Below are 20,243 nucleotides of genomic sequence, written 5' to 3'. Positions count from 1 at the left end.
TTGTTTGCTAACTTTTTAAATTTTAATTTTACAAAAAACTCTTCTGAAACCTATTTTTAGTTCTAATTCTAAATCTTTTTGCCAGGCTAGTCTTGGTGGCATGGCAAAATAACGTTGCCACGCACACCCACGGCGGACATGTCAGTGTTGTTTTACCATGCCAACCTAGATGGCGTGGTAAAACCTTTGCCACGCGGTGGTGTGGCCATATAATGGTTCCATGTCAAGGGATTAGTGTGGCAATAATGTTTTGCTCGACATTAGTGTAGTCAGATGGTTTAGAATTGAAAATAAAATTTGAGAGTATATTTACAAAAATTTAAGTAGAAAAGGTTAAAAAAAATAAAAATATCTTCGCGAAATGATGTACAACAAATATATTTGTTGTTTCAAGTAAAATGTACGGTCTAGGACAAATTGCGGAGTGGCTGCGATTTAGTACTACAGTATGAGAATAACTGTAGATACACAACTTGGCTTGTGTTGCAAAACAAATTACAAAGCAAAATGTTAGGATTTTTTTTACAATCTATTTACTGGACATGTTTTGTTTGGAGCACACTGCTGTTTAGCATCTGAATTGTCCATTCACACCGGTTAGTGAATCTCCTTTGCATCTGTTTATGTAATAATAATTAACTAATTTACTTGGGTATTATTATTTCCATTTGCCTTACTCCTCTTTTTGTTATGTTATTGGAGGGTTCATATCCTCTGTCTTTGAGGCCAAAGGCAAAGTTTGCCGTTGCTGCCATCCATCCCATCCATATCTTATTCAACGGCTCTGCATGTTTTTTTCCAATTTCAAGGTTAACTAACAGCCAATTAATTAATAAAATCAGTTGTACTGGACCAATTTAAAGATGGATCGTTAGTATTGCCACACGTACTTAAGAAATCCTCACAAAACTTCCTGATACCATTTGATTTAACTATTTGTAGAAATTTATATTTACTCACACCAGGTCGAATCAGTGTTTATAGAAGTTAGTAAGAGCGCTTTTTCCTATAGCCTTTTCTAAGGATTAGCTGTGCAGCATATTTGAAAACGAAAAATAATTTATGAATAAAAATTTTATATTCGTGTTCTTAGCTATGTAAAAGCAAAGGCAAAATAAACTTCGATGAAAAAACCCCCAAAATCAACTCTAAATTTTAGGTTGAAAATTCAAATTTTAGCTGATAAGCATAAGCGAAAAGATGAGACCGTACTTTTCTTTTAAAACAACAAAAATATGGTATTGTACAGTGGAATTTTTATTGTTTCTTGAATGAATCGATACCAATGGTTCCAAAAAGCGAAGATTGTGTCGCTATTTTTTCCTGCTTTGCCTCTGGAGATTGTTTTCTTTATATTTCTGGAGAGTAAATTCTATCAAATAAATAGCTGGTAGTAAGTCACGGAAGGGCCTAACGGTTGATCGAGGGATGGATGGCGTGGATGGCAGCAACGGCAAACTCTTTGGCTTCAAAGGCAGAGGACGTGAACCCATTATTGGATCATCTGCCAACCTATTCGGTGACGCTGGCTTGCAAATCTACCAAATGATCAAAGATGGCGCCCAATGTTCGTTCATATACTCTTACACGTGCTGAATTCCAAATCGGTCAGCATTGTAGCTGCACTCGCCTCCCCATATCTCTTGTGGAGTTTTAAGATACCTCTTTTGTATTGTATTGTACTTGTATTGGTAGGTCTTACTTATATTGTTGTTGTAACTGTAGGTTGCAATCATCTTTTTTTTTCTTATAATAATCAACCATGTTTTGGAAAAAAATATATTTATGGTACACTAAAAATTATTATTATTATTGTAAACTCTATATGGCCAATCTTAATACAATATCGTAGTTTAGTCCATCGGGAAAAAATTTGTAGTTTACGTATAGAAGGTGTTTTTTAATATATATGACACCGTTAACTCTTAAACAGACGTTGATCATTTATTTTATTTAAAAAATTATTTTGTTATGATTTATTTTGTTATTAAAATTTTAAATAAGCATTTTTTTAAATAAGATGAATTATAAACGTACGTGTAAAAGTTAATGGTAGCGTATGAAAACAGATGGAGTATAAATAGTTTGGCTTGAGGTGAACTGGTGAGATGGGCCTAAAGTTGGTTCTAGAGAAAGATGGCCTTGGATTTGGATGTGGTGCTAGGCAGGGATGAAAACGGTCACGGAAATTCCCGATCGACCGAATGCCGTTTTCGTATAGGGGTACCGTTTTCAACTGTACCGTTTTTGGCTATTTTTAATTTTTTTTTCTAATTTCTTTTTTCATTGTAGTATAATGCCAGCAGTAAGTAGTTTAAATGATAAATATGTTCAATTACCGGCTGATCGAGCATTGTTTTTGAAGAGATGCTACCGATTCCTGGGGCCAGGTTGGAGTCGCGGAGAGAAAAGCTGGCCCGTTGTTCAAGGAGGGACCCCACCACGGCACCACCTCCATACGTCACCGGGAGGACCCAACTGCTCGACTCGATCAGCAGCAGCCTCCCTCACTAGAGTATCAGCGGGCAGCGGCTCGGCACGTCCCTATCCAACGGCGTGATCTGATTCTGGTGGGATCTTTTGCCCTGATTCCCACCACCAATCACGCCCCCCGCCGGCGTCGTCACCGCCCACAAACCCATCACCGGCCGGCGAGGGCCCTAGCCATTTCGCTAGTGGCGGCAGTTGGCGATCGACGTACGTTTACCTCCTGACGCCATTGCCCATCCATCATCATCCACCCTATTTTATATCTTTTGCTTTGTTTTTGACCGCGGGAGGGGGGAGGGAGACGCCGCGTCGTCCCTCTCTCTCTCTCTCTTCGTTTCCGCGCGCGCGCGCGAGATCCAGGGTATATATATGTACTAGTAGTTGTCGCTGTTGCTTCGCGCACTCCTCCCATCTATCAAGTGCGGGCACGACTGGCGATAGATAGATCCATGGGGTGGGCGGTCGCGCTGCACGGCGGCGCCGGGGACATCCCGCGCTCGCTGCCGCCCGACCGCAGGGAGCCCCGCCTCGCCACGCTCCGCCGCTGCCTCGACCTCGCCACCGCCGCGCTCCGTTCCGGCCGCGCTGCCCTCGACGTCGTCGAGCTCGTCGTGCGTACTGTTTGCCTCTGCTTGCCCCCACCTTATTAATTTCTCCATCATACATACACGTATGGAGAACTGATCGATCGATCGATCGATCGATCTATGCGTGTGCAGGTGAGGGAGCTGGAGAACTGCCCGCACTACAACGCCGGCGTGGGCTCCGTGCTCACCGCCGACGGCACCGTCGAGATGGAGGCCGCCGTCATGGACGGCAACACCTTGCGCTGCGGCGCCGTCTCCGGACTCTCCACCGTCGTCAACGCCGTCTCCCTCGCCAGGCTCGTCATGGAGAAGACGCCGCACATCTACCTCGCCTTCGATGGCGCCGAGGCCTTCGCCAGGGAGCAGGTCAATAAAATCACCATTGCTCCCACCACCATCCCCTCGCCTTTCTGCAGACTGCACACGAATATTACAGTTACAGTATCACTCCATGAAGATTCAGATAATTTCTGATTATCTTTAGCTCATCGCTAATTTCTCGCTCTGATTATCTTCTCGTAAAATAAAGTTCTTTCTCTGAATTTTATTTTAATACTATCGGTAAATCAGCAATAAAATTCAGGTCAACTCCACTGTTTTGTTCCTTGCTCTGATGATCTGTTCGGAAATGGTAGAAAGAAGACCCTCTTCTCCAAGATTGCGTCACATTTCTTAGACCGAATCGAATACAATTGGCGTGATTACTACGTATGATTGATTTTATTAGTAGAGACAACTGGCACTACATGAGTTCAGGTGTGTGTTGCATGAATGGAAATAGTTGAGTATCACACGTATTGTGTGCACCACTTAGCTTAGGAGAACTTCTATAAGGGTGCGTTTGGTTGCAAGGATGGAATAGGATGGGATGGGACGAACCCACTTTTGAGGTTGTTTGGTTGAGCGGTGAGTGGGATGGGTTGGTCCCTGGAGAGGAATATTCCTCTCAGATCCGGGACCAACCGATCCGGCAAATTCTGGCGGACGAACTCGTCCCAGTTGGGATGAGCGAACGGCGTGACCCGCTCGAGCTCGAGGCCAGCCTGCGCGCTCGCCCTACTCGCCCTCAGGAGCAGCGGTAGACACCGGTGGGCTCGACGACAGCGACCGTGGCCGCGGCGGGCTCAGCGACGTCGACGGCGACCGCAGCGGGCTCAGCGATGGCAGCCGCGGTGGGCTCGGCGACGGCGACCACGGCCGTGGGAGGGCTCGGCTCGGTGACCGCGGGGGACTGGACGACGGTGACCGGTGGGGGCTCAGCGACGGCGACCGCGGGGGGCTCAGCAACGGCGACGGAGGATCTAGTAGTGGGAAGGGCGGTGGAGGCGGATCCGCGTCCTCTGCCTGCTCGCCGCCGGCCTGCTCCTCCAACCGCACCCCTGCTCGCCCGTCCGTGCTCCTCCTCTGTTCGTCCGCCTGCTCGCAATATTGCGCCGCTCCTCCTCCTCGCCGCCGGCCTGCTCCTCCAACCGCACCCCTGCTCGCCCGTCCGTGCTCCTCCTCTGTTCGTCCGCCTGCTCGCAATATTGCGCCGCTCCTCCTCCTCGCCGCCAGCCATCGTCGCACCTCCGCTCGCTCTCCTCTTTCTCGCTGACGGTGATAGCAAATGGCGCCCATCCCATCTCTAGCTCATCCCTTCAACCAAACAAAAAATTGGGATTGTCCTATCCTACAAACCAAACACGTAAATGGAATCATCCCAACCCCAAAATCAGGAATGGTTTCATCCCATCCTACCTAGTCCCAAAACCAAACACACGCTAAGTTTTGTTTTCCCTTAGTTTTGAGACCTACTCCCTCCGTTTCACAATGTAAGTCATTCTAGCATTTCCCACATTCATATTGATGTTAATGAATCTAGACATATATATTTATCTAGATTCATTAATATCAATATGAATGTATATATGTCTAGATTCATTAATATCAATATGAATGTGGAAAATGTTAGAATAACTTACATTGTGAAACGGAGGAAGTACTTTTTAAGACCTGGAATTAAGTATATCCATTTGGACGCTGGATTTCTATCCATAATCTTAAAAAGAATGAAATTTACTATGCATTACTTTCTTTATTAAAAAAAGAATAAGAATTTACTATGCTTAGATGCCTTACTTGATTATATGGTGATAACTAGTCACTTGTCAGGGAGTGGAGACTAAAGATCCAAGCCACTTTATTACGGAGGCAAACAAAGAGAGGCTCAGACAAGCAAAAGAAGCCAACAGGGTGCAGGTACTGTCACAGTTTTGTCTGTCTGTTTTCTAAGTTTTGGTGTTTAGTACATTTCCTAACTACGGAGTAGGTGATTGGATTAGATATCATATTCCCCCAATCTTGTTCAAAGTTCGAAATATATCTGATGCACATGGCCCTGACAAATCTATGGTTCATACATATGTATATTTAGGAAGATAATTAAGCATCTGCCGTTCATACTGTCGCAGTTTTGTCTGGCTCGTTGCTAAGTTTTGGTTTTAGCACATTTCCTAGCTACTACAAGGTGATTGGATTAGATATCACATTCCTACACCCCCACCCCCACCCACAAACCTGTTCAGATTTCTAAGCGATGCACATGGCCCTGACAAGTCTGTGGTTCATACATGTGTATATGTAGCACGATAAGCATACATTTTGCAGTTATTCCTCTGTTACCATTTTGTTGCCATGTCTTTGTCTGAATTTATATTGCCAAGTGCATCAGAAATGACTAAATAAATTTGAGAAAAAATTGAAATGAAATCGGATTTTGTTGTGCACCATGCATTTTTTTCCCCCATACACTCAGTACGGGATATGCACGATTATGTCCAAATTAATCACTCTAAGAATGCACATAGGAGCTTCACCCATTTCGTTAAGCTATTGTTCAAGATGAGTCAAATAAGAAACATACTAGTAGTAGTGTACCTGATTCAGAAAAACAATAATTTTTATAAGATTAGAGCTGTTTCGATAAAATCATCACAAAACAACATGTTAACGGTCAAAATCTGATTTCATTTCAAATTGAGAAAATTTGAAATGAAATCGGATTTTCAGAGGGAGCAGGACTTTTAGTATAACCTCCTTGCTTGTTGCCAGGTGGATTACACCCAACCAATTCCCAAGGACGACAACAGCCGGGTCGGCACGGTGGGCTGCGTGGCCATCGACTCCGCCGGCAACCTCGCGACGGCGACGTCCACCGGCGGGCTGGTGAACAAGATGGCCGGCAGGATCGGCGACACGCCGGTGATCGGCGCCGGGACGTACGCCAACGCGCTGTGCGCCGTGTCGGCCACGGGCGTGGGCGAGGCCATCATCCGGCACACGGTGGCGCGCGACGTCGCGGCCCTGCTGGAGCACGCCCCGCCGGCCGGCCTCTCCCTGGGGGACGCCGCCGCGCGCGTCGTGGCCGGCGTGCCGCCGGGCAAGGTCGGGCTGGTGGCCGTGTCGGCCGCCGGCGAGGTGGCCATGGCGTACAACACCACCGGCATGTTCAGGGCGTGCGCCACGGAGGGCGGCCGCCACGAGGTGGCCATCTGGCCTGACGACGCTGATGGTGCTAATTGATCTTCGTTCAGCAATCTTCATTGGACGATTTGAAGCAAAGAAGCTATATTTCCATTGTGTGCTGCTAGTAGTAATTTGTATGATGTTTCGGTTTGATTTGGTTTTAGGACATTATATACAATGGCTTTTGGCTTGGTGTGTCAGACAATCAGCTCAATTTATATCCAAATTCAATTAAGTTAACAATGAGATCATTTTTTGTTTCCATTACCTCCTCCCAGTAAACCACCGCATCAAATTTGGAAAAAAAATATATGGAAAAATACATCTAAAGACGAGCACCCAGCAGTCTGGCACAATGATATGATGAGCCAGTAAATTTGGAAATCAACTTTCACCCCACGTCGAAACCTTGAAATTTCATAGTTTTCGACCGTTTTCCGTCAGAAACGTGATCCCTGACTATGGGAATCAGATCAGAGCTAGCGATGCTCCACGGAGAAAAGGAGATGATGCTTCAGCTCGAGCAGTTCACGAGCCTCAGCTTTTTTTTTTTACAGCCCTAAACAAGTCTTACATGACGTGGAGCTTCACCTTTGTCGGGAGCTTTCTACGGAGAAAATCCCTAGAAACTACAGCAAAACACTCGGAGAACTTGCTGCCAATTCTGGCGCCATAATAATCTTCATATAGTACCTGAGTTGTGTCTACGGTCAATGCCTCCAGTGTAGGGGCGTTTTCCACTATGTGCAGAAGAAACTCAATCTGGCATCTCGCCCCTTTGTACCCTGTAATGTGCACATTCTTCAGACAACTGTATTCGCAGCGCGTAAGCTGCGGCATACCAGGCCCCTGGTCTGCAAACCATATCTTATCATTGCCACCAAACTGCAGGTTCAAACAAAAACAATATGATCACAACAGTGTACATATGACTTCCACTAAAGATATCACGAAAAAAAGTGTGACAGGGGGGCCTATATTCAGATTTATGTTTTAGTGCCATAGAACAAATTTTGCTACATATAAACAATGATAGGCACCGAGGCCCATGGTTAAAAAAAATAATAGCATCCCACAAATTCACATTGGAAATTAAATCCATGAATAATGAATAAAGAAATTTTCTGAAAATCTACAAAGGTCCAAAGGTAAATTGAATGGGACATAAAGAAATAATGGAATCTATAAGAGGGCATATCTTGGGCCCAGGAATCTATGAGCAGAGGACAGAGAATAGTACTTACATGAACCTCTATATATATATATATATATATATATATATATATATATATATATATATATATATATATATATATATATATATATATATATATATATATATATATATATGCCAATACCAGTTCATCTAACACCTCTCTCTCCTGACCCATAGATCTGTTCATCCAACGGTTTATATTAAAAGTTGGATCAACTCATGCAATTAGCGATTCCACGTGGTAAACAGCGGTTAGCGAAAAAAAAAAGAAAAGAACCCACCGCCGCCGAAAAAAAAAAGGGAAAACCTATCCTCCTGCGCGGCGCCGCCCGCCGCTCGCCTCCTGCGCGCCCGCCGGCGCCGCTCCGCTCGCGTGGCTGCGCTCCCGATTTCCCTACCCCGCCGCTGCCTCGGATCGCCTGTGGCCGCCGCCTCCCGCCGGAGCCGTCGTCGTTGCCGAGGAAGCGGGCCGCATCGCCGCCGCCGCCTCCTACGCGCGTAACGCGCCCGCCCCCCACCGCCCCGCATCCCCCCTTCCCCTGCTGACGGGTGCTGCACCGTGCCGGCGCCGGAACGGCGAGGTTCACATCCGTCCTGCTGCCTCCCCTCCCTTCTAGCCCTCCGCAGCCGCCGTCATCAACGTCCTCCGCGGCAACCGCACGTCGCCGGGTCCGCCGCCACCACTGGAACGCCGCCCTTCCTCCAACCGCCCCTTCCAACCCCATCGCCCCCTCCTCAGCTGATCACCCCGCCGCCGCAGAAGGTTGTCAGGACGGCCGCCGGCGAGGCTTCCCGCTCCTCCATCCTGTTCAGGTCAGCGGGCAGGCCGTGCTACACGTTCTTCGCTTCGCCGACGATGGTGGTCAAGCAGGTACTCATCCATTGCTTCCCCCTTCCTCTTCTTCAACAATCACCGCACGGTTCTGGAACCAACCCAAATGCAGGGCAGACTTGATTCCTGCTGCTGTTGTGATTTGTGAATAATGATAATACATCTGACTATCTGAGAATAGCGAAGTGACCTTGGTAGAACTGTTGTTTTCCGTACCGATCATCTCCCTGGGATGAATCGCAGCATAGAAAGCTTGCCAGGCATCGTCATATCATCTGTGCTCATTTGCTTTGCTTCAGTTTACTGCAGCAAAGTTGGTTCTACATATTGTGACATCGATCTCGTTCTTGGCTCTGAGAATGGCACACCGCTCATGAGTCATGATTGGCATATTCAGGAACTTAAATTGTCCATAAGGAAGCTTTACTAAGAAATAAAGAAAATCGCTCCATGATCTGATGATTGTTGAGGCTTGATAGGTCTGCTCTCTTTCTCACACTGAAACTAAAAAAAATCGCGTTGTTCCTATTTTCTGAATGTATGTGTCCACTATATTATCGACAAAGTAGACTATTTGATTACCTGGAACCCAAATCACAAATACTGGTATGCAATCTACATTTGGCCATAGGTTCAGTTCTTGCAGTTACTAATTTACTCCGTTGCAACTGAAACACTCACAGATTTTTAGTTGATTAGCATTTAGTCGTAAACTTAGAGGTATAATTGCTCAGCTGCTAAGATCTGTTTTATAGATCAGTTAATAATTAATTTCTTTTGGATTCAGCAGTAGTGCCAGACCGATTGGCATGACATGTTTGCCTCCATTCAGTAAAATTCATCTGAATTCAAAGTGTTCCAACTGTGGCGTTTTGCTTCTGAACAGCTCCCCAACTTGCACTTGATGCGATGGTTCTGTTTTGCTGCTAAAAGTCAGGTTCAATTGAATATCTTTTAATTTCAGAGCTGCAAGTACATCTTCAATTAAATAACTTTTCTTTTCCTTTTCATTTTCTGCTAAAAAGCTAGGTTCAATTGAATACCCTCTCCAACCTAATTTTCTATTTGCTCGGATGTATGTATCTATTAACTCAGAAATGAAGATGGCAGGATAGCCTAGGTTTGGAGACTATTTTTAGTTCACGACTTCATATATCACTCGCTTAGATTTTACTAATCTTAATTTGTTGATATGTGCAACCTAATTTTCTATTTTTTTTTCAGATTTTTGTTCCTATTAACTCTGAAATGAACATGGCAGGATGACTTAGGTTCGGAGATTTTTTTTAGTTCAGTTCAGGGCTTCATGTAGCACTAGCTTAGATTTTACTAATCTCTATCGATATGTCCAACCTAATTTTCTAATTGTTTAGATTTTGCACCTATTAACTCTGAGATGAAACTGGTATGATGGCTTAGATTTGGAGATGTTTTTAATTCTGGACTTCATATACCAATCACTTAGATTTTACTAAATTTGGTTTATATTGTTACTAAAATATGTTGATACAGTGAGTCCTGAAGACTAAGCTGAAGATCACAAATCATCTACTGCCATAGGAGTAAAATAAACTATATTGCTCCATATTTCTCTATATTTGATTATATCAATGTAGGTTTCCAAAAGGAAAACAATGGGTACTGTTTCTTTAGGGAATAAAAAAGCAGTGCTTTCTGCAGTTCCTATAGAAATAGCTCAATATATCTTATTGCCTCTGTCAGGCATTTCAATTCAGCTGAGATACAATATGTAGCATCCACAACAGGTTGAAACGAGCTGATTACTGACGGATGATCAGTGTCAAGTGAGCTATACAAAATATAATTTTCAATTCCAACAAATTGTGAAACTTTACCATTTAAATTTGCAGACAAACAAGTTACATATGTTATACATATACAGCTATGGCCAAGTTATATGTTTGGATTAATTATTTTTTCCCATGTAAATCTAATAATGGCCTGGTATATATGGATGGTTGACAGCAGGGGAGAGCAGCAAAGCTGCTGCACCTGACCACTGCACATCTTTGGCTCTTCCTTTCTGGCCACTCTAGGAGATGGATTACAAGCGAGGCAAGGGCTCCAGATCAATATCATCCAGAAGAAAGTAGTACTAATTTAAAAAAAAACTTGTTATTTTATATATTGCACTACTTATAATTTATAATTTACAGATGCCTAAATATATAGGATGTTGATTTATTAATGTTTTTATCACCGAACTACTCCACAGCTAAATGCCAGAGAGGATGGATTTCTCAGCAATTGTCTCCACAATTCTGAAGCAGTGACCATACTTATAAAATAGTTCATGTATTGATAAATTGGATATATGTCAAAATGTTCACTGAGTTAAATGCTAGGAGCAAGTTGAATATATTAAAGTTTTCAAGGGAATCACATGGAACTATCTCTTGACAAAGCTTAATGTCAAGTTCATGTCATAATGCAAGCACTTATTATTTGAGTTCCTTGGGATGACCATGCCAACGGGTAGACTAAGATGGCAGTTGTGGTTGGTCACAATAGGTTTTACTTTTTATTTTTAGTCTAAATTCAGTCTTCTAATGGTTTATCATTTGCCCATCATTTTCTGATATTGCGTCCACAAAAACTGACATTCAGGTAGCTTTCTATGCCAAAGCAATTTCTAAAATTGATGTGCTTTTTACTATGTTTTTTAGTTGGATATATTTTAGAAGTTGGATTTTACTGATATTTCATAAATATTTGTAGGTTTGATTTGAATTTAATTTTAGTTTGACTACTGCAACAGGTTAAACTGAATAAATTGGATAAAAGGAGTGCCTTAGTCATCCGGAACTGTAAGTAAGCCAAGTTTTCAAAATTTTCAGCTAGATGCGTTGTGTATTGTTGGCGATTCTGAATGTCTCTTCGATTTCCACTGCCCATTCAAGATATAATATAATGGATGGATTGAATCGCTTTGCTTATACTGTGTCCAATTGAAATGTGGTTTAATCCTTGGCCTTAATATGAAAGCTTGGCTTGGTACTATTGCTATACTATGAAATACTACTTTATAAAATAAGTTGCTTTTAGTATTCGTCCTCTTATCGGGCTGCAATTTTCTTTTAAATTGAAGCTGGAGGACAACTCTGTTGATGACAATGCCATATTTTCTTTTTTTGTAATTTTCTCTATTATTTGGTTTCCATACATTCACACATATTTTTCTTGTGATCCATTCCTTCCAGAAAAACGAGGGATATAATAATATAGCACCTTCCAAACAGTATAAATAATCTCATCCATCTTTATTTTTCTTCATATTAGCTGAAATAGGGTGTACTCAATTCTTAGTGTAAAACCATGAATGTTTAACGTGCCTTGCACGTGCACACTTACTATTATTCAGAATATGTGTCCAACTTTATATTAAGGATTGGGTTTCCGTTTAAGATTATGGAGGGAGAAGTAGTTTCCCGGTTTAGCCTACGGAAAGCCGATTCAGATTTTATGTGGCCGGATGCTGATTTTTTGGACAATTGTAAATAATGCTGATTTTTTTTAGGAGGGCAGCTAGCGCAGACCAGCATAGAGAGTTTAATTTTGGACAATTGTAAATAATGCTGATTTTTCACTGGATAATTAAACACCCGATAAATTAATAGATATTTTCAACCGTGTCGCCTGCTGTCCACGCGATTCCTCGCTACTTTCCCTAGCCGGATCCTCCTAGGTCGTCGAGGGAGTGCCACCGCAGCTAACCAGAGCAGCAGTGCCCTCTTCCTCCAATATCCTCCTTGGTATCGCGCCCCTGACGTCTTGAACCAACACTTAGGGCGACGTAGAGAGTGACATTTGTCATGGTTATGGATACCACATACCTAATAGTAGTTGACTAAGCTCGGCAGGACCCACTATGTACCAAGTCTTATAGAGAATCATACATCGTATATAGAAGGAGATCCGGATAAGGAAGGATGAATAGAGTTCTATATGGAAACGACAAGGACTACCTGGATTGTATCCATATTGGTCTTCCTAGTTCTATTTGGACAAGGGGACATCTATTGGTATAAATACAAGACTCCCTAGGGGAGAGATGACACAACAACAACAACAACAACAAATCAAGACATGACATACAACAGATCAAGCTAACACACGCCAAGACAAGCCAACAATCCCCATACTATGCAAAATACCGTAGTTGCGATCTCAAACGTCGACTAGTCCCTAGCCGTGAAGTTGCAGTAGTAGTAGGACACAAGGATCAAGTCGAGGGGAAGGGATAAGAGGAGAGAGGGATAAGAGGAGAGAGGGCGTGTGGTGCTTGATACCTCGTAGCCAGCCATGATACCCGATACCTCGCAACCAGCCATGATACTTGATACCTTGCAGCCAACCATGATACTTGATACCTCACAACCAGCCATGATACTTGATACCTCGCAGGTACCAGGTATCAGGTTTGCTATCTATGGGTAAGTCATGATACCATGGGTACTAACCATGGTACCTACCAGGTATCAGACCCGATACATAGCACGACGTACCTACACACGCTCCGGCAATGATCATGATGGCTCACGATCATGTCGCCGTCAATGAAAGCTCTAGATCTAGAAGCTTCGTAGGTTGCCCCTCCATCACCATCGGCAACGCGCCTAGAAAAAGGAGGTCGAGAAGTCCACGCTGGTCAGCTTCCTTCCCGATAGCCTCCCTCCTAGCTGGTTGCCCCCTTCCTCCATGGGAGCTAGATCCAGTGGGTGCCCTCAAAAGCATGAGACGGAGGAGGAGGCAACAGGACCTTGTAGTCAACGTGCACTCAGGGTAGATCTAGCAGTGAGGAAGAGGGGGAAGGGATCCGTTTTCGGGGGCTTGCTTTGTTGCCGCCATGCCTGTATAGAGAAGCTCTCTGCAACAGGGAGGAGGGGGAGGGGGGAAAAGAGGGTGAAATAGGAGAGGCGGAGAAGGAAGACGAAGACTCAGAGAGTGAAGGGGAATGGATAAGATCGAAGCGTTATCCACTTATTATGTTTCCACGGGATACGGTTGAGTAGTTTTTCTGTTTTTTTGACAGGCAGAGAGAGCTCAATTTTGGACAATTGTAAATAAAACAGTATAAAAACCTTGGAACGTGAGGGATTTTGTCCTGGTAGGACTCATGAGTTCTACTCTTACTTTTACTTTGACTAGCAAAGTGCCCGTGCATTGCAATGGGAAAACTACACTGAATGTGTGTTGTCAATGGTGGCGGCCTTATAACGGTATGGCAGTACTCTCATGTCCTACTCACATATGCCTCGTTTCTGATAAAGTATTTGTGAGCACCTCACGCTTCTTCTCCCCTAGCAATCACGAGATGGCTAGGAGAAGAGGTTTGATTAACGTAGTCTTTACTGGCTAGGAGAGGAGGGTTGATTAACATAGTCTTTACCTTCTCCTTGAACGTCTCTCGCCATGAGAGAAGTCATTCTCCTAGGAAATTTGTGGCTTTTTTCACTTCGACATTGGATACATATATCTTTGGGTCGATTCGGTCGCCATAATGTAGTGAGATCGTTTGCAACATCATGAGTGATGAGGACATCCTCCACTATTACCCGTTGGCAAAGACGTCAAAGTCGGGCAGCGACCGTGTGAGTCTCTGAATAATCCCACCTTACTTAGCTTGGGAGGAGGAAGCCACCTTAAAAGGGAGAGCCACCCTTCCCCTATTGGACTAGTCTTTTAGGGAGATTGGGCCTTTCCCTGAGTGGGTGTGCCAAAGAACTGTTGGGGTCCGGGCAACCTTAAGTGAATGATGAGGACATTCTTCACTATTACCCGCTGGCAAAGACGCCAAAGTCGGGCGGCGACCGTGTGAGCCTCTGAATAATCCCACATTGCTTAGCTTGGGAGGAGGAAGCCACCTTAAAAGGGAGAGCCACCACCCTTCCCCTATTGGACTAGTCTTTTAGGGAGATTGGGCATTTCCCTGAGTGGGTGTGCCAAAGAACTGTTGGGGTGTTATTGGGCCTCGGCCAACCCTACCTGGGTCGGATTGTTATCAATGAGTTGCTATGAGGTTAAGGTTAGTTGGGGTTTTCCTCGGCAACGGCACCAGAAATGCTTGTTAGTATTTGTTACGCACACAGATAAATTCGTCAGCGCATGGATACCGTTGCAATACTTCCCCTTAGAATATTCCAAGGGTATCGGTATGTGTATATATCTAATAACAGGATTCAACCAAGAATAACAACTAGGCTTAAGATAGAGAGGATTCCTATGGATTCAACTGGCTAACCTAGATTCCTATGGATTCAACTGGCTAACCTAAGTTAAAGGTAAAACTCTATCGAATGGTAGGGATGATTCCTATGGATTCAACTGGCTAACCTAAGTTAAAGGTAAAACTCTATCGAATGGTCTATCGAATGGTAGAGAGGATTCCTATGGATTCAACTGGCTAACCTAAGTTAAAAGTAAAACTCTATCGAATGGTAGGCTTAGGATAGAGAGGATTCCTATGGATTTAACTGGCTAACTAGAGAGGATTCCTATGGATTCAACTGGCTAACCTAGGCTTAGGATAGAGAGGATTCCTATGGATTTAACTGGCTAACTAGAGAGGATTCCTATGGATTCAACTGGCTAACTAGAGAGGATTCCTATGGATTTAACTGGCTAACTAGAGAGGATTCCTATGGATTCAACTGGCTAACCTAAGTTAAAGGTAAAACTCTATCGAATGGTAGGCTTAGGATAGAGAGGATTTCTATGGATTCAACTGGCTAACCTAAGTTAAAGGTAAAACTCTATCGAATGCTTCAGACACCGGCCCTCCCCTGGTCTGCCAAGCTAAGTCTGATCTTGAGCTCTATGATGTATCATAACGTGGAGAGATGCAACGGACGGACATGGATGTCACCACCTGCCACCTACCTCACTTTTCGTGGAGCACACAACAAATGAAGGTAGCCTCTAACCTAGACATCACGTTTACGTTATCAATTACTACTCTAGCCTCGGCCAAGAACTACCTTCTTTATCCAAAATCTTAGTAAGTTAGTACTAGAGCACTCAGTTAGACACTAAGCGACGAACCCGCACCGATAAGAATACTTAAGTAAACTAATTAAATAACACAAGATCAGAGAGAGTGCCGACACTCCGGCACTCCTCCGAACTCCCCGGAGAGAACTCCAAACTTTGGGGCACTCCCTTCAGAGCTTCCCTCACTCTCTTCCCATTTCTAACTCTACTAGAGAGTAGCCTAAATATCAAAGTGAGTTGTACTACACTTGAGTTGTGTGCGCTTGAGAGTGAGAGCTTCTCCTTTTACAGTGTTGTAATGACGGCTTGGAAGTCGATTAAGCCCGGAACCACGCATAACCGCCGTCGGGGAGTCATCAGGAGCGTACACGTGGAAGCAAATGACAAGAGGGTGCAAAGTTGGTTCAGCAGAGCTAGGAGTTCTGTCGAACTTCTGGCCTACCTCTTGGGCACTCCTTTTGGCTGGGAGGCTACCTGGTGGGCCCCTAGCATATTGTACTTTGGCTGGGCTCAATTCTAAGTGGTTTTGATTGACATATGGGTTCTTCAATCCGTGTAAATGCGTCCTGATTGTCCGGAGGTATATTTTATCACATGGTGGGTGGTTTTTGTCCATAATTCACCTGCATACAAATATTCACAAAGACTTGCGGAAATGGTTAGTAATAGCCACTTTTGGCGTTCCATTTTATATTATTTCATTTGCTTTTATGCAGGTTTTGACGGTTGAATTCGGTACTTAAGGATCGTCAATTGGCAGTGATGGCTGGGGAGAGGGATCCGTGAGGGGGCTCCACCTGAGACGGAGTGGCGGCCTCAAGGCGCAGCAATGGCTCACCCTCAAGATGGAGTGGCGAAGACGAGGTGACTACACCGACCGTGCATCCACTCACCCACGAAGTCTGTCACCGCCGTGAAGCACACCACCACCAACCCCATCGCTCCCTCGACCATCGCCGCAATCCCTTCTGCTCCCCATCTCCCTTGACGGCCTCCCCGCTACCCACTTTGACCGCCTCCCTGTCCCTTATCATCTCCCCAACCTACCCCCTCCCCCCCCCCCCCCCGCTTTTGCTCACGCGATTCAAGCAGAGAAAGAGACAGAACGGGCGATGTCAATGTGGCACTTCTCCCGCTTCCTTCTCCACGCTGCCACCACAACCGCAGTGTCTGCCTCCGCGTCCGCTTCGTCACGGCGGTGTCGGTGTTAGGGAAGCTCTAGCGGTGCCGGTATGCTTTGCTCCCAGCGGCTGTGGAGCCTACGACGGTGCCGGGAAGGATGGTGAGGTAGAGGTGATAGCGAAGGAGGCGAAGCAGCTGATGCGGCTGGCGAACATGCAAGGCCTAGGGACGGCGAAGTGAGGAGGCCGCTGCCGATGGTCCACTCCCGCTCCTTGCAAACGGCCGAAGAGAAGAGCAACGGGAAAAAAGAGAAAGAAAGAGAAAAGTGAGAGAGAGGGAGGAGGAAGAAGAGGAGAGAGGATGATATGTGGGCCCCACATGTAAATGGGTCCCACAATTTTTCTTTGTGTGAATGACAAATGGGTCCCACATAGTTTTTTTAATTCTAATGCCTCGTTGCTGCCACGTTGAACAAAGACCAGGTCAACATCGCCATGTAAGTGTCACGTCAGCAAAATAGTCTTCTAAAACCGCCGAGGGAGTAAAATTGCAGCGATTTCAATAGTTTGGGGTCGAGATATCCGGTTTTGTAATCCAGAGAAACGAATCAAATTCAATAGTTTAGGGAGTCAAAGTAGACTTATTCTTCCCCAATCCATCTCAGGATCTCTACCGATCCATGGCGATGTCCGCCGCCGCCGCCTCCGCCTCTGCCTCCTCCTTCCCCAACTGGGTGATGCTGGAGCGATTCGTCTTCCGCAGGGACGACGACACCAGGGCTACAGTACTGAGGGCATCCGGTTCCGGATCCCACGGGACCCCCTTCACCATCGCCTTCCGCATCGCCGACCCTCCGGCGATCTCCCGCCTGTACGTGCGGTGGCCGCAGGGCCCGGACCCGGAGGAGATGGTGGCGTGCCCCCTCGTCGCCACCCACCGCAACCTCGTCCTCGTCTGCTTCTGCTACATCGTCGAGTCCCCCTCCGGCCCGGCTTGCCCGCAGGACTACTTCATCTTCACCGCGTCCGGCTCCGGCGACGGCGACGTCGACCACCACCCAGTTCCCTCGCCGCTACTCAAGGCCCTCCCCCCATGTACCTACCATGATGAGGGCGACGGCAACGACCTATCCATGCGGTATCCGTTGGAGTTCCGGTCCGTCGGCATCCTGTGCCGAGGCGAAGAGTTCGCCGTCGCCGAGCTGCAGGTCCTCAGAACCGCCAGTGGCAGAGTCAAAGCCAGGCTGTGCGTGCTCCGCTCGGCCATATCCTCCTCCAAAGACGAAGATGAAGCAGAAGATGGAGATCATGGAGGCGGCGGCCGGCGGCCGTGGGATATCATGGAGCTGCCGATCGTGTACGACGGCGACGAGGAGCGCTGCGACATCTTCTACTGGACCACCGACGCCGTGATCGCCTTCCAAGACCACCTCTGCTGGGTGGACTACGACCGAGGCATGCTCCTCTGCGACGTGCTGCGGACAAGCCCTAGAGTCGCCTTCCTCCGGTTTCCTCTGGACAGCTCGATCATCCCTACCGGCAGACGATCTCGCCGCAATTTCTCCCAGGTGTACCGCGGCGTGTCCGTCACCACCGCCGCCACCGGCGGCGCCGCCCTCAAGTTCGCCGACGTCAGCCGGCACGACGGCAAGCTCCTGGGCTCCCTAGAACAAGGACGAGGAGGCTACACCATCACCTGCCACACTCTGAGGTCGACGTTAGGGGCGGCCGCCATTGATGACGAGTGGAGCTGGAGCAAAGACTTCGCGATCGCGTCCGACGAGATTCTTCGGTCCTTCGAGGGCGCCCCCGAGCTCGAGCCTCGTGAGGTTCTCCTGTTCCCTACCGTGAGCATGGACACGCCGAGCGTCATGCACTTCCTCACCTGCGACTACGACCGCATGATCAGGAAGATGTCGGTGGTGACCATTGACATAGCCAGCAAGATAGTGTTGTCGGTTGTTCCATATGTTAACGGGGAGGAGGACCTTTCCGGTGAGGATGCCGACATGGTCAGGGCGAAGTCGGGCTATCCCCAGTCCTTCCTCCCCTCAGAGTTTTCCAAGTACTTCAATTCAATCTAAGGGTGTGTTTAGTTCACGTCAAAATTGAAAGTTTGATTGAAATTGGAATGATGTGACGGAAAAGTTGAAAGTTTGTGTGTGTAGGAAAGTTTTGATGTGATGGAAAAGTTATAAGTTTGAAGAAAAAATTGGGAACTAAACCAGGCCTAAACATGGTATACATACACCTGCATCTTAATTAATTACCTGCTGGGTGTGCATCTGCAATTTAATTAGGCTAGAGCCTCAGCTTTTGATGCTAGGTAGGGCGACTGTGGTCTAGAAATGCTGTTGGTTTTGATGGTAAAAGCAATTGTGTCCTGTTGAAATGATTAAGCAATTTAGGTTGTTTCTACATTATTGGTGGTGTCAGTGTTAGGACTAGGACGCCACTTTGATGTTCCACAAGAGAATTCCAGCCTTGTTTGGTGTCTTTGCATTGTCCACTGGAATTAAGCATGTAGAATTGAAGTATGTCAGTTTTATTCTTATAGCATCAGTGCGTGGGCTAATTCAGTGATAGTGGCTCTTACAAGCATACACATAGCTATGTATTATGGTACTGCAGCCAAGCTCAATCCCTGATTCACATGCTACCCCTTTCTTGCTAATGGATATTCAATATTCAAATTGGCTTCAATCTAAATGGAGAATAAATCAGAAGCCCTATAGACGGCACAATTCCTAGTTAAAAGTGATCACTACCATGTCACTACCAGTACAAGTATTTGGAAATACCGAAGTGATCATCGGTTCACATGTTTTAATTATGTAGCTATTTCAATCTACGTATCCGCATAATTGATACAGCTTCATACTGCATCATAATCATAATATTTGTTCCCTGTAGTGCTTGGTAAGCACCAACGTTATCAAAATAACTCAAGATATGGGTGAATCGATTTTGTAGATTTGCATAGCGTATCCAACTCACGTTTTGTACAAATCCATTTTATCATTGATACCATAACCATCTGTGGTACTGCTCTGATCGTTTCTAATTTGTATGAGAATCCTCAATATATGCAGGAAGAGGAAGAACCAGGGATGAGTGTTCTGAATTAGTGGTTTACAAAGTGCTAAATGTTTACTTTCATGTATTTATTTCTTGCGTCGCTATGAACTTGAATGTCACACTTCAGAACTCCTTGTAGTGCAGTACCAACTAGAAGCGCATTTTGTGGATCCATTTACACCTAATATGAAAAATGGCTAAATCATCGAGTAAACTGTGTTGCAAAATATATTTCTCCGTAGGTAAGCAGGGGACAAAGGATCGTTTGGCTGCTTCAAACATCGCTACTGCTCGCTGTTCAGCAGCATCAGCACGCTCTTAGGCAACAGCTGCGTGCTTTTTTGCAAAAAAGTCCTATATGAAAGTTGTTTTAAAATATCATATTATTCCATTTTTTAAGTTTA

General features: G+C 45.5%; 2 protein-coding genes and 2 long non-coding RNA genes across 5 annotated transcripts; all 4 read left to right on the top strand.

Moving 5' to 3' along the window:
• Positions 1-2,887: 2,887 nt before the first annotated feature.
• On the top strand, positions 2,888-6,843 carry LOC4333381 (isoaspartyl peptidase/L-asparaginase 1). Its single transcript, XM_015773171.3, has 4 exons — positions 2,888-3,101; positions 3,210-3,443; positions 5,229-5,315; positions 6,168-6,843. Exons 1-4 carry the CDS (start codon positions 2,940-2,942, stop codon positions 6,636-6,638), a joined length of 954 nt encoding a protein of 317 aa, XP_015628657.1. The 5' UTR covers positions 2,888-2,939; the 3' UTR covers positions 6,639-6,843.
• A 1,285-nt stretch (positions 6,844-8,128) lies between these two features.
• LOC9266967 (uncharacterized) lies at positions 8,129-9,761 on the top strand. Of its 2 annotated transcripts, none has more exons than XR_010740471.1 (2): positions 8,129-8,668; positions 9,420-9,761. It is a non-coding gene; the product is annotated as an uncharacterized lncRNA (long non-coding RNA). The 2 variants fall into 2 exon arrangements; XR_010740470.1 differs by having other exon boundaries at positions 9,417-9,761.
• Positions 9,762-10,574: 813 nt separating this feature from the next.
• LOC136355908 (uncharacterized) lies at positions 10,575-11,026 on the top strand. Its single transcript, XR_010740472.1, has 2 exons — positions 10,575-10,705; positions 10,866-11,026. It is a non-coding gene; the product is annotated as an uncharacterized lncRNA (long non-coding RNA).
• A 4,294-nt stretch (positions 11,027-15,320) lies between these two features.
• Positions 15,321-18,861, top strand: LOC4333380 (uncharacterized). The gene has a single exon (XM_015773884.3). The coding sequence runs from the start codon at positions 17,442-17,444 to the stop codon at positions 18,843-18,845; it is 1,404 nt and encodes a 467-aa protein (XP_015629370.1). The 5' UTR covers positions 15,321-17,441; the 3' UTR covers positions 18,846-18,861.
• The last annotated feature ends 1,382 nt before the right edge of the window (positions 18,862-20,243 follow it).

The sequence above is a fragment of the Oryza sativa genome, chromosome 3 (assembly GCF_034140825.1).
Source record: "Oryza sativa Japonica Group chromosome 3, ASM3414082v1".
In the NCBI taxonomy this organism is placed as follows: Eukaryota; Viridiplantae; Streptophyta; class Magnoliopsida; order Poales; family Poaceae; genus Oryza; species Oryza sativa.
The sequence above is the reverse complement of the archived record's forward strand: the minus strand, read 5'-3'. Positions and strand labels throughout refer to the sequence as shown.